Source organism: Homalodisca vitripennis, chromosome 2, assembly GCF_021130785.1.
Source record: "Homalodisca vitripennis isolate AUS2020 chromosome 2, UT_GWSS_2.1, whole genome shotgun sequence".
NCBI classification, from domain to species: Eukaryota; Metazoa; Arthropoda; class Insecta; order Hemiptera; family Cicadellidae; genus Homalodisca; species Homalodisca vitripennis.
Window position 1 is genome coordinate 189,173,618 of NC_060208.1, and position 14,067 is coordinate 189,187,684.

The 14,067-nt window shown below is 32.0% G+C and overlaps 1 protein-coding gene across 1 annotated transcript in view; it reads left to right on the forward strand.

The window, feature by feature from the left end:
• Positions 1 to 4,953: 4,953 nt before the first annotated feature.
• Positions 4,954 to 14,067, forward strand: part of LOC124355191 (nicalin-1-like) — a 31,286-nt gene continuing 22,172 nt past the window's right edge. Inside the window, exons 1-5 of the mRNA XM_046806198.1 lie at positions 4,954 to 5,310; positions 9,627 to 9,814; positions 10,319 to 10,466; positions 11,735 to 11,829; positions 13,562 to 13,645. Coding sequence (XP_046662154.1) covers positions 5,136 to 5,310; positions 9,627 to 9,814; positions 10,319 to 10,466; positions 11,735 to 11,829; positions 13,562 to 13,645 — 690 coding nt within the window. The 5' untranslated portion in view covers positions 4,954 to 5,135. The remainder of the gene's footprint in view (positions 5,311 to 9,626; positions 9,815 to 10,318; positions 10,467 to 11,734; positions 11,830 to 13,561; positions 13,646 to 14,067) is intronic.

The window sequence follows — 14,067 nt, forward strand, 5'->3', positions numbered from 1 at the left end:
ACAAAACTATACAATAACTTATAGATGAAATAACACTGCTGATATACGCAAGTGGTAAAACAAGAACATACAATCAAGTAACTTCTATTGATAATTAATAAATACAACTGTATAACTTATATAAATATAAACAGGAAATATTACCTTGTGAAAATGTTCTAGTTTCTCTGTACATAAGAGAAACTTTAATTTTAATAATTATAAGAAAATGTTAATAGTTATACATTAATTGGGTGACCACTAATACCATAAAACAGTTATAAACTATAACGAAGGAATAATAAAACGATAAAAGTAACAAGAATAAACTATATAGAATATTATAAACAAGAAACGAAGATAGTCTATGTAAGTTAATTATAACCAAAGTAAAAATGCTCTATAATGGCGACAGCAACAACAATATTAATACAAAAACCAATTGACCAAACTCATACAGTGGTTGCTTTCCTCTTAAACGACGACAAGAGCATTTCAACAAAATCCAGATCTGCACAGACTTCATTTCCAATCCTCATCAATCTTGGTATCGTGCTGTGGTAAAACTTCAAGTGATGATGGAAAGCAAACTGATGGAAATATCTCGAAAACCGAAGTTAACCATTTGGAGTATGTCGGAGCAGTCAATAGTGTTATTCAGGACTTTTGACAGAAACATAAAGTCAATAAGTGTTCTTCGTATTGAAAGATTTGGCATATTTTGACAATGCTTCATTTCTTGTATGTCAGCTTCTAGGCATCTGTATCCGAGGATGAATCTGATTGTGATTATAAATCGTCTTTGCACAGTGTCCAAGGATGAACGATGTCCAGCCTGATGAGAAGACAAAAAACCAACAACCGAATACTGCATAATTGTTTGGACGGCAGTCGTTGTCTACAATTTCTGTTGACAATCTCAAGTATTTTAAGGGCTTTTCAATGTACATCGGACACATTAGCTCCAAAATAAGGTTTTAATTTAGGAGAATGCCCAGATCTTTAAATACGGTAACTCTTATTAGTGCGATATTTTTATCCATGTACTTAAATTGACGAGTCTGCCTGGATCTAGAAAATGTTATCATAAGACGTTAGAAAGCGTTTAGGTCCTTGTCGTTGAGCAACCACAATTCTTCGATTTACTAGATATCATTTTGCGGACTAGCTAGATGTTGATACCATGCTACTTCTCTGAAAAGTTTTACATCATCAGCAAACAAAAGAACATTTATTTTAAATTTCTTACCAATATCATTTAGAAATAAACTAAAGAGAATAGTCCACAATTAGACCCTTGAGGGTCAAGAGGAAGTACTACAATTTCCCTTGGCAGACGCATATTTTTCACATTGCATGCAAAGAAGCGGATAACAGCTAATATTATTTAAAACGAAATTTACTTACTATTAGTACACAAATAATATAAAAAAACAGATGAGATGAAATGTAAATGAGTAATGAAAAATACAGATTCGAATTTTTATTATTAAAATATATCACTTCATTTATTGATTTATGGATAATTAGTTGAGTGTCGCACATACATTGATATAAATAATGTTTAAAACGGAAATATGTCAGCTCTATCAAAATAGATTTATAACACATCTATGGATGATAATTACTATAGTAAATTAGGATATAAAACTAACGAAACATTGTAAGGTTCATATTATTGCTATGCCAGTTTTTATACATTTTTTGTTCTATTCATTTATTCCTGACACACACACACACACACACACACACACACACACACACACACACACACACACACACACACACACACACACACATTATCATGTATATAATCATATCCAGTCTACTCCGCCATTCGCAATTATTCATATTCATTCTCTTTCTATTACTCTCTAGAGATAGAGATGTCGTTGTTTAGCGGCAACGCCTTGCGATGTTATTCTGCTAGCAAAGTGTTATTTCAGTAACTGTTTTTGACTGACAATAATTGCGAAACGGTCGTCCGTCTGTCCATTGCTCAACGTTCTTTGAACAACTTTGTCCAGTGGCTGTTACGTATAGAATATTATTGAAATAATACAATAAATTACTAAAACACGGAATTTGTTACTGTCATAATGTATTCAGACTTTATCATTAAATCTCCTTAGTTTAGTCTCTTTACTATAATTTATTTTGAGATAATTACAAGTATAATTTTGTATAATTAAGAACAAACTTTCAAATTTAATCTCACATCATCAAATTGTTTATAATTATAATAAAATACTATTTTTAAAAACACAATTTTATTGGACCAATAAAACATTGCAAAACTTTACAATGGAGTCGCCTGGTGATGAAATCTTTAGTTTTGAAAGGCCTCGTCCAAAAATGAAACCGTATTGGGAAAGTATTGATTTATAAACATTTAGTACTATTTGCATTTTTTTCCAATAGCTCCAAAAGTATTCAATGCACAGATATTAACTTTACACAACTATATAACCCACATGAACATAGAAACAATTTATTTTGTGTAATAAACATAATTAAATAATTAATTTTGTCTACTAAATATAAATTACACTAGGACTTTATAAAACTGATGTACAAGCTGATATTATCGAGCTGTAGGTAGATTTCCGGCAATTAAGTAATAATGGTCACACAGCAAATCTTTTTGTTAATTATAAGTCATAACCTTTATTGTCGGTAAGCAAAACACATACAGTACATGCAATAGACATCGTCAATGGCCGTCAACATATAGATTGATGATATACAAAACAGTACAGTATTTTGATTAAAAATTAAAACATTTACAAAAAGTTATAAAGATTTCAAAATTCAGAAAGTTAACAAGGATAAAATTTACAAATTAACAGATCTAAGGCTAACAAATTCATTTAAATAATAAAAAGGATTTAAGCCTAACCAATTATTATTGTAACATTTTAACTTAAATAGTTTGAAATCTAAGAGTTTACTTTCATTGTGCAACTTGTTAAATATTTTCAGACTTACAATATAAAAGCTAATTTTACATTTACTTAACCTAATGTATGGCACATCTAACTGGAGTTGCTTTCTGGTATTGTGATTATGTACATCAGATCTATGTACAACTAAACCTAAATTAAAGTTCTTCTTCATATACAATAAACATACATAAATATACACGTTTATCACAGTCAAAATCTTACATTTAATAAATAATGGTTTATAATGTTCTTTGAAAGTTGCCTTATTCATTATTCTTAAAGCTTTTTTCTGTAACACTAATATCCTATTAACATGTCAGCTATTTCCCCATAGAATTAGGCCATAGTTTATCACAGACTGAAACAATCCGAAGTAAGCTGTTCTTACATAATTCTCTGGAACATTGCTCATAAGGGATCTTAACAAAAATATAACTCTGGATAATCTAATACAAACAGATTTTACATGTAATATCCAAGACAATGAATTATCAAATATTACACCGAGGATTTTTACGTTAATATTTTCTATTAAACTATGATTAGTGTTTTTAAGGCTACAAAGTAGGTTCTGGGTTTTATCGTTATTTAAAGGAAGGCTGTTTGCACTACACCAGGAGCAGGCCCTTTCAAGAGTGTCGTCAAAATTTAATTTTAAGAGGCTTTCATCTGAGTGTACACTTAAAAAAGTAGTGTCATCTGCAAACATGATGGTTGATGAGGCAATGATATTAGTTTCCAAGTCATTAATAACAACTATAAAAAGGAGAGGCCCCAGCACAGACCCTTGAGGCACCCCAAAAATGACCTCGGAACAATTTGATTTCTTACCAACTGCATCAACAAACTGAATTCAGCCTTTCAGGTAAGATTTGAAAAAAATTAGGTGGACACCACAGATACCATAGTACTCCAACTTACCCAAAAGTATATCGTGATCTATACAATCGAAAGCCCTGCTCAGATCACAAGCAGTAATCTGGGCATGACTTCCGCCCTCAAAAGCAGAGAGAATTCCAGAGACCAAATGCTCTAGGGCATCTGTGGTAGACATTCCTTTGCGGAAACCAAACTGGCATCCTGACAAAAGTTGTTGGGATTCTAGAAAACGGTTTATCTGAGTTTTTACAACTGCCTCAATGATCTTACCTAAGACAGGCACTAGAGAAATTGGACGGTAATTTTTAACCTGACACCTGTCCCCTTTTTTTAAAAACTGGGACAACTCTTGAGATTTTTTGAGAGCCGGGGAATACACCTTCTAGCAGGCAGGAGTTAATACAAATTACAAGTGGTAATAAGATTGCATTAACGACATACCTTATAATGTTAGCTGAAAGACCGTACACATCTTTGCTTTTAGAAGCTTTCATTTTCGACACAACACTAATCACATTTTCACTGGTCACATTTTCCCATTCGAAGAGTGAGGTGGGTCGCTTGGCTCGTTGCAGCAAATCCTCAGAAGAGGTTGATGGTGACGGTATGCTGTTTCTTGCCTCGCTGACCGACTCAATGAAGTAGCTGTTGAATCATCTGCAACCTTCCGTCCCTGAGCTGACACCTTCCTGAACAAGGTCCACTGACCGACTCAATGAAGTAGCTGTTGAATCATCTGCAACCTTCCGTCCCTGAGCTGACACCTTCCTGAACAAGGTCCAGGCAGCCTGACATTTGTTAGCTGAGAGTTCAATAAATTTCACGTTTGCATTCAGTTTAGTTTTATTTACCTCTTGTTTATATACATTTCTGAGACGTTTGTAGGCCCTATGTGACTCTTGACTTTTAATGCACAAGTAAACTGTGCGATAGGCCATAACATTATCTTTAATTTTCTTTAGTTCCGGAGCGTACCACTTTGATGTTGATTTTGTTTTTCTATCCCGTTGCCGGCAATGAAACGAATGATTCATTGTTCATTGCCAAAATAACTGGGTTGTTTCTCGTAACACATTGTAGGGGACAACTGTTGCTAAGCGGTACCACCTTTGTTTATCCTGTTACGTTAACTAACGCCCATCTCTATCACTCTCTTCTCTTCTCTTAGTCTATGAGAGGGTCTGGGGAATTCTTGTACAAATTTAGGTTATGTCTTGCTTAAGTGAAAGAAAGTAGTTTATTTTGTAATATTTGTGAATTAGTACTAATTGCTTAAAATTAACTCATATTGAGCATCGTAGATAATTTAATATTTTTGTTTAAGATTTTAACATGTGGCTTAACGAGGCCGATGAATTTTCTGAGATATTTAAAGGAATTTTTCCATTTTATTTATTACTTGCATTGCCCCTATTTATAATCATATCTCCCGTTAATCCGGTTGGAGCATCATATGAATTTCCAATCTCCCGCATGCAGCAATATGATTTACATGGAGTTCCTCATGGTAAATTGTGTTTTAAAAACAAATAGATAATGCTTAGGCCTAGGCTAGGTTAAGTTCATAACGGTATGTGAACTGGGCTAACCTTAGAATTCGCAGTTGATTTTTCTCTAACTAGTAGGCTAATTTTGGGCGATTTACAGACTATTTTAATATAATGTGTAAAATCTGTTTATTGTAAACTACTTTTATTTGGTATCATACTGTTAACAGTGAACTAGCCTATAGAATACTTATGGTACAAGCTTTGGATTGACTGATATAAGTAGAACTTGTCTTTATATCCATATTAACAAACATTGTTTAGTTACAACCATCATTATAATCTAATTAGTATGAACAATTAACTTAAATCATCTGTTCCAATGAAATTTTAAACAGTTTCAAAATATAAATATAGGGAGAGTACCATTGTGGATCCAGCTTTTTATATCGATATTGACAAATGATATTATCAAGCCATAACCAATGTCTACTGATTAATTAATTTCAGTATATTATCTGCATAAATTGTAAACACTTTTATATAATAAAAATAACATTTTACTTTTTAATAAGTAAGTGGTCATTCAAAATGACTGTCAACTTTGGAGAACTTAATGAAATTGCTTTAAAAGATGATAAAACGTGTTTTCTTGGCTTAAAGATGTTAATGTGAAGCCGAAAAAGCCATTATGTGAACAACCATAAATATAGGCATATTTGGAAGGCATAGCCTATTTTGGATTGATTGAATGTGGTTTTGTGCATTTTACCGTCAACTATAATGACAACTTTTTAAACAAGGCAACTGGTGCTAATAATCAAGACATTCGATTATAAATATAAAAAGCTAATGGGCGCTCACATGAACTGAGCTTGAATTTAGATATTATCTCGAGGGTTGTTTTTCTTTTTTGGCTAGAAGTGCAACATGGCACCACTGAAGCCCTCACTGATGGTCAGAGGCATTTCCGATTGACACTTTCCCAACCACAGATCACATACCAGATCATCTAACTTTCTAGTGTAGTTTATTAGCTCCCTGGTAAGAAAAACTCATCCAAAAACAGTGGCCTCCAGATAATACCAAAGTACCCAAAACGGTATAAGATTAATGAGATGTAAGTGACAAATAACAATAAAGTAGAACATTTAAAATGGAATTTTTCCTGCAAGATCATAGAAAGTTATGATTAGGTGAATTTACACTATCTGTTTGTTTTTGTCAAGTTGCGTTTCGTAGCTCACAGTATTAGTTGGAAGCCATTGGTGAAAATATCAGGTACTTTGGGATTATACCGACCACACCCAGACATGAATCGTTATTTCACATTTCGTTTCTACTGATTACTAGATTAGCGTAGAACAATATTTCGTCAATATAAAAACAGGAATTGTCTTATCGCAAACCCCTCCCCATCCTCAGACAGAGGTCAAAGTCGAGCGTCTAGTAGATAACGTGATTGCAGTCTCGCCGCCCGTTCAGCTGGTGCATCGCTTTGTTGTACTTCCGTGTTTTACCTCTACATTTCTCCAAACACAAAAATTCAACAAAAACAATCATTTACCAAACTAAACTCTTTATTAAAAAAACACTAAAAACTTGTTTTTTATTCTTGATCACATTCCGCCACCCAAAATGCGAGTGCCTCCGGCCATCAGCGCGGGCATTGACAGCACCTTTGGTGCTGCCCCGCGCTGATGTCGACGAAAGAAAAACATCCCTCGAGATAGTACCTATCAGTAAAATATCAAATTCTAGAGGGGCTAATCAGAAATATAAATTGAATTGTAATGGAAAGGCAATTATGTACCGTGCAAATCACGTGATGCCGCGCGGCCTGCCGTAATCAGGATTCTCGAGAAAGATAAGATAACAGCGATCACAATACCTGGAAATGCTTGTAAGTTTGTAATTTTGTAATTGAAGAGTTGTTTTTACGTTCTATCATGTTTGTTTCTATAAATTTCTATTTTTGTGTTCTTCATACTAGTGTGGTCGGTATAATCCCAAAGTACCAAATATCACATCTAAATTCACAAAAACAACATTTATTTGGGTAAAAATCCTCCGATATCAGTATTATTGTTATTTGATATATCCAAATATGGCGCAACGTCATCAGGAACCAAAATGAGGTTGACTCACAGCCACAAGAAGATCACGTGATGCCCCACGTGGATTTACAATGAAATATTGCTCTACACGAGAAAGTAGTTCCACTTTTGATTTTCTACAACTTTTTTCTTAGTCATTTCAATCCCATGAAACCTTGTGTATTGTTTTGTTCAAGAGTACAATAGCAATAGATGAATAACGCGAAACTCATATTTTGCCACTCTGGCCATTAATTTCACATTTACAATAAAAAGATTCTGGTCCACAAATGAAGAACATTTGTATCTTGGTCTTATTCATCCCATTAGCCGACAATCTCCCCACACTATCTTTTAGAATACTCTACTGTGTTCTCGAGCAACCAGTGTTAGAGTACACTGTCGTGGCAATAATACTGATCATCTTATCAGGTTGGACATTGTTTAGTGCTCGATGTTAAAAACGTCTTTTATGGTGCATGTAAAATCGGGCTGCCGTTACCTGAATGTTGATGTGGTGGCAGTGCAATGGATTCTTTTCACTTATCAATCTTTATCAACCCAAAGAGCAGGTTTGGGATAAACATCAAGACGGCTGTCTGTATAACTGGTCTTAGTTTGAAGTGAATGCCAATGTAACTTAATTTCAAAATTATTTTCCTTCAATAATTTCAAACAATTCATTTTGCTATGAAGTTTAACTTTTTTCATAATATTTTACATTTCTTGTCTATTATTCATTATTGATAATGTCCAATTTTAAAGAATAAGAGGATTATGGTAATCTGGCATTGTTAAATATTAAAATAAAACAAACACAAAATTTCTAGGACTGAAGCCTGTAATCTTTAGATATATAATACTAAAACACAAGTTTAACCCTTTTTGTGGCAATCAATGGATCCGCCTAGTGAAGACCACTTTTTTCACTAAGAGACTAGTTATCAGATTAGAGAACAAGTGTTGACTCTTTCATTTCTTAGTGCGAAAAACAAATGCATAGATTTGATTGAATTACCACTTGAAACGTTAGAGAATTCCTAATGTAAGCTGCATTTTTCTTCTTTTGTGGTTTTATAACGACCATGATAAAATTATTCATTGAAATACGACTTTCTTTTGCAAATTAGCCATTTTTTTTTGTTTACTTAGCTTGAAAATGTAAATTGCGTTGTCTATATTCAATAATTTATGGTGTAACATTGTAATTTAATATTGTAGTGTTGCTTATTGATTAGTGATAATACTAAAATTCTTGTTTTTTAGTTTTATGCATCTTGTATTTCGAGTCATAACTTTTGTATTATTCTAATACAACAGATTTTATATTTTTATAAACTACATAAAATATGCTAGCAGTTAAATAATATCTGAAATTCAAAATTTTTCAAAAATTAGTTTAATTTTGAAGCTTGACTCCACATCCCTTCCCTTCTTTTGTATCTTTGTCTAGAAATGTATAAATAAACAATAAAGAAGGAATAAGTTATTCATTAATAATTTATTTTGACATAGTAAAATTCTGTATTTTCTGAAAACAATTATTTATATGTATATATATTTTAATAGACTCTTACAAAACTGTTAAAAATGGCTTGCCAATTAATTAGTTAAATAACCATAACAAGGAGGGTTAATTCTGTAAAAAGTGAAACAAGAAAATATATGGAGAGATGAACAGATTAATGTTAAAATTAATATAAAACAGGTGTTTGTAAAAATAACACGCACTTTGAATCCTCCTGATGTGGTGACTTTGGGTATTTTTCATTTACTTTTTAAACTAGTCATCTGTAGTTGTAAAAGTGGATTGTCGGTGGTTAAGGTATATACAGGTAGTCTTGTTTATTATAGTCAAGCTTCAATGCATTATGCAAACCATGTATAAACTATTTTTTAAACATAAAGTCCACCTTATGTAGATTTTCAGGATAAACAATTAATCCATTGTAAACTTGAAGGTGTAGATAATGGTACAGCTTATTATTTTGTACTTTAAGAATGACAATCAAAATTATATCCTCAAAGCTCAAACCATCTTTTCAATAACTTCTCATTTTTGGTTGGCTTTATTTATTCAAGAACAAAGTACATATACATTAACCAACGGTATTTATTTTAGTACAGCAATGCCTGCTTCTACAGTCTGTTTTTCTTTTATCAGTTGTAAGTTTCAATTAGTATTACTTACAATACAATCAATGGTGATTTATTAATTGTAAATTATTCCTGTTCTTCAGGATGCCGTTCAGCTCCCGTCAACCTAGAAGCTCGGTCACTGAGCGGCTGGAGCACATCACGCCACTGCGTTGTCGCAAGGCTGCAGGACATATCTGCCGAGCATTTCAGAGAGATTCGATCGAAAGCGGGAGCTCTTCTGGTCGTTTTACCGAAAGATATTGAAACATTACCACAATCTGAAAAACAGGTAAGATCAGGAATAAATGTCTGGGCATTAAACAACAGGAGGACAGCAATTGAAATAAATGTCAAGTAAAGTGTTTGGCGCTAAAGAATCTGGCGTTGATGTAGATACCATTTTTTATGCAAACCATTTTTAGATACGGACTCTGGTTGCTAAGACTTTAGGAACGTCTGAACTGATTAAAAATCACATTTAAGATATTACTTTGATTTGAAATAAGCCAGGATAACTCAATGGACTGGAAATCGATACATTGATATTACATAACTTACATGATCATATTGAAGTATTGTAATATTATGTCTTTCCTTCAATGGTTAGTCAAATAAGGATAGTCAGTATAAAGGGTCCCTCCAAGTTCAACTATGAAGGGTAGACTACCCTATATGCAGATATGATATGTGCTCTTGTGTGATTCTAAGAGTTGCATAATAATGGCATACAGCTTAAAATTTATCTAATTAATGTAAATTTCAATATTATAATGTATTTTCTGTTAATTTTCAGATTCTGATGGATTTGGAGAAAGTAATGCTGTCTCAAGAGGTGTTTATTCCAGTTTACTTTGCCACTTGGACTCCAGAACTACAGGACATTGTGGATGATGTTGCTAACAGTATGGTGACTGATGAGAAGGCCGGCACAGCAGCACAAGGTACAGTATGGGTAGAAGCTATTAAAAACGGCAGTAAAAGTAACTAACTCTAACATTAGTTGTGAGTTAACTCTTTATATATACCCACCCTTTCTATATTTTATATTCTAGGTTACATTTGCAAAAGGTGTCTAGGTATGTGCCCTGTGCTGTATCAAGAAGAGCCAGGCCAAACATTACTTTTTTACAGCCACCCACATTAAATGTTATAACTTTGGACTAAAACACTTGATTGAAAAAATTTCTTTCGTAAGAAATACACTTGAAACTAATAAATTATGAACCTAGTTTATTGTGCATGCATTAAACAAATTTTATAATAGTTGTAAATAATAACTTATGTTCAATTTCTTTTTTGATGGTGTTATAGTTTTTAACTACAGGTATTACAGTGTATAACTTCAAAAATTCACTTAGATGCAATATTTCATGATTTTGTTATAATTCGTAAACAAACAACCTATACACGCATTTACATAAAAAACTCTTTAATACAAAATTAAAACATTTAGGCCTATCAAAAACAAGAATATGATAACACATTTTGGGCATTGTACATTGAAAACAGATTTTTTTGTAGTTTTAAAACATTTTGTAAAATTTTGATTCATTCAACATTTCAGTACTTTGATACTATCCAAAAGACACTATGTTAGGAAGAATTTTTACTTACAGTAAAAAAATCAAATTATTACAAAGAGCAGACTTTATTTGAATTACTCTGAAATTTACATGTCATTAAGATGATCGGTTATGATTTTCTGCCTCCCAAAAGGAAGTAATGCTACTGAGAAGGAGGCCACTCTATCCCCATACACTATTTTTTACAAAGTGGGTAAAAACCTACGCTCTAGAAATATAAAAAGTTATCGAGTTTGACGATCTGGAACGATACAGATCAATACATAATTATTCTATCAATCAGCTGTGATAAGTACATGAGTATACAGCTGGCCGGACGGATGCTGTGACTTAGGCGATTCACACCAACCTCACTCCAACCTGTATTATAGTGTGACCTAATTATTTTGGATGTAAACCAAATGTTTTTTAAAACACTATAATTTTCTTATCAGGATAATTCTATGTAAATTTAGTAAACCTCAAGGAAGTATGACATCCTATACAAAATGGTTCTTGTCCTTCTGAATAACATTTTAGAAGACAACAATGGTGAAGTTTTGAGTTAAAAGTCAGTTCTAAAATTATGTTCATATTTTCTCCTAGTCTTCTGAATTCTTGTGGCTTGAATTGCTGTGATGTTTCAGCGCTGCTCAACTCAGTCTCGGCTAATGGCTACCAGATTGTTATCAACACCAATAAAGCAGTGCCAAAGACGGATGTCCATATTGCTTCAATACAGGTAAGATTCTCTTTGTTTTACTTTTATATATATATATATATATATATATTGTATATAAAAGGTTAACTTTGCAGTAGACAATCTACTGCTGATCACATTTGGAGAGAGTACATGAGTAAATAAACTAACTATGAAACTTACCTTAGGTCTTAACGTTATCTCGGGGTATCCCAAAAATGACCTTTTTATTACTTTCTTATTTTTTTAATTAATGTAGTCATTTACAGCAGAGTACTTGCCTTCCGTCAATAATCCAGAATTTTTTGCATTATGTTTTCTCTTGGTGGTGTATATTATGAAGGACTTATTCCTTTATCTTCAAATGAAACAGATAGATTAATTGCTTAGTCAATGTATGATATATATAAATAAAATACAAAGTTTAAAATTATGATACACAGAAAGTGAAAACAGTATGAGTAAAACATGATCTTTCGTTAATAAACTTGTAGACAATGAAGCAACTAGACAGCCAGTTATATAACCACCAAGTAGTAATGTTGTTCTAGATTTTCTTGCTTTTCTTTTGATTGATTTGTGAAGTATTTTGTCTATCAACGAATCTAGCCACCCACCTCAACAAAAAAGAGTTAGTTTTAATTCAATGATTAATACACTTTTAAATACACCACACTCTATCAACTACTACAACAAAGAATTAAACTACATAAAAGATATAGCTTTTTTAATGGTTACACCACACAACTTATTGGCAGCATACTTCACAAATCAATCAAAAGAAAAGCAAGAAAGTCTAGAACAACAGTACTACCTCTTCAAGACAACAAACAAGTATTCATTTGTACAACATACAGTAATATTTCAAATCAATTACAGAAAACTTTGAAAAGCATACAAACAAATCTATCACTTACAAAGCAAACAATAAATTATCACAAATATTAGGAAATCCCAAACACAAAAACACATTCGAAAACAAATCAGGAATTTATGAAATTAAATACAACTGTGATCAATTGTACATTGACCAAGCAAAGAGGAGCATCAAGACACAATTCAAAGAACACTTTTTACATATAAAATATGGAATAACTGAAAAGTCTGCTATTGCGAATCACTTTATTGAATCTGGACACATCATATCTAATACAATTTTACGACTATTGAAAGAAGTTACTAACACAAATACACTTAAATGCTTAGGAAACATTGTACATTAATAAACATTAATAATGAAAACGTACCTATTCGAAATTCAATTTTACTCTCATCTCAATTTAGTAGAAAATTAAAATGTAATTTTTTAAAAATATTTTATACTGGTTAATTATATTTCCAAATCCTGTACTGTATGTTATTTTAATATCTATCTATTTAGAAAAATGTAAATATTTATCCAGTTGTGAAGTTGCCTGATAATGGTGAATCATTGATTCCGAAAGGCCTTGAAATAATAAAATTAACACTGGAAAATTTGTATTCATCTACCAGTGATATTAAATTAAACATAAATAGTTATTCCATCACTAGACATCTAGGTATAAGAAACTAAAAATTACCATTCTTTATATAGTTAAACATATTAGTTGACAATAATTCAATATGTATTTATGTGTCTGACAGTTTGGTTTAAGTGTGTCAGCTAAGAAAAATAAGATCTGAGAAAAAATATCTATATTTTATAGAAGCAAACATGAATTGGGAACTAAATTTGTTTACTTCGACTTTTTTATGTGAATTTCATAAAAATTATGTTATTGTTTCTTTTTAGGGCAAACTGATTGGCCACGGAGTAGAGGACAAGATGCCAACTATAGCCATTGTCGCCCACTATGATAGCTTTGGCGTTGCTCCGGTAAGTTAAACATACATAGCAAACTAGTACAGAATCTGATTCAGATTCTTAAATTTCAAATCCTAATAGCTTTTTTCAACCTTAGTGTGATGTAAACAAACCACTACCGATCCAATTTTTGTCATTCTTAAACCTTTTGAGATTATCTAATAATATAAAAAGCAATCCTAAGAATACAGCTCTCTTGTAAAAGGATTTGCAGAGATTCAGAGAAATAGCTATATTTTAAGAACAAAGTTATATCCCTTCCTTCTACTTTAATTTGATAGATTGTAATATGGGTTTCCAGAATATATGCTTTTAATGTGCAAAAAAATGTGGACGTAAGTTTGTATAATGTATTTTAAACTTAAAATATTGGACAAATTTTAAACCACCTCTTGTAAAAGAGTATTAATTAAATTATAAACATTATATATTTT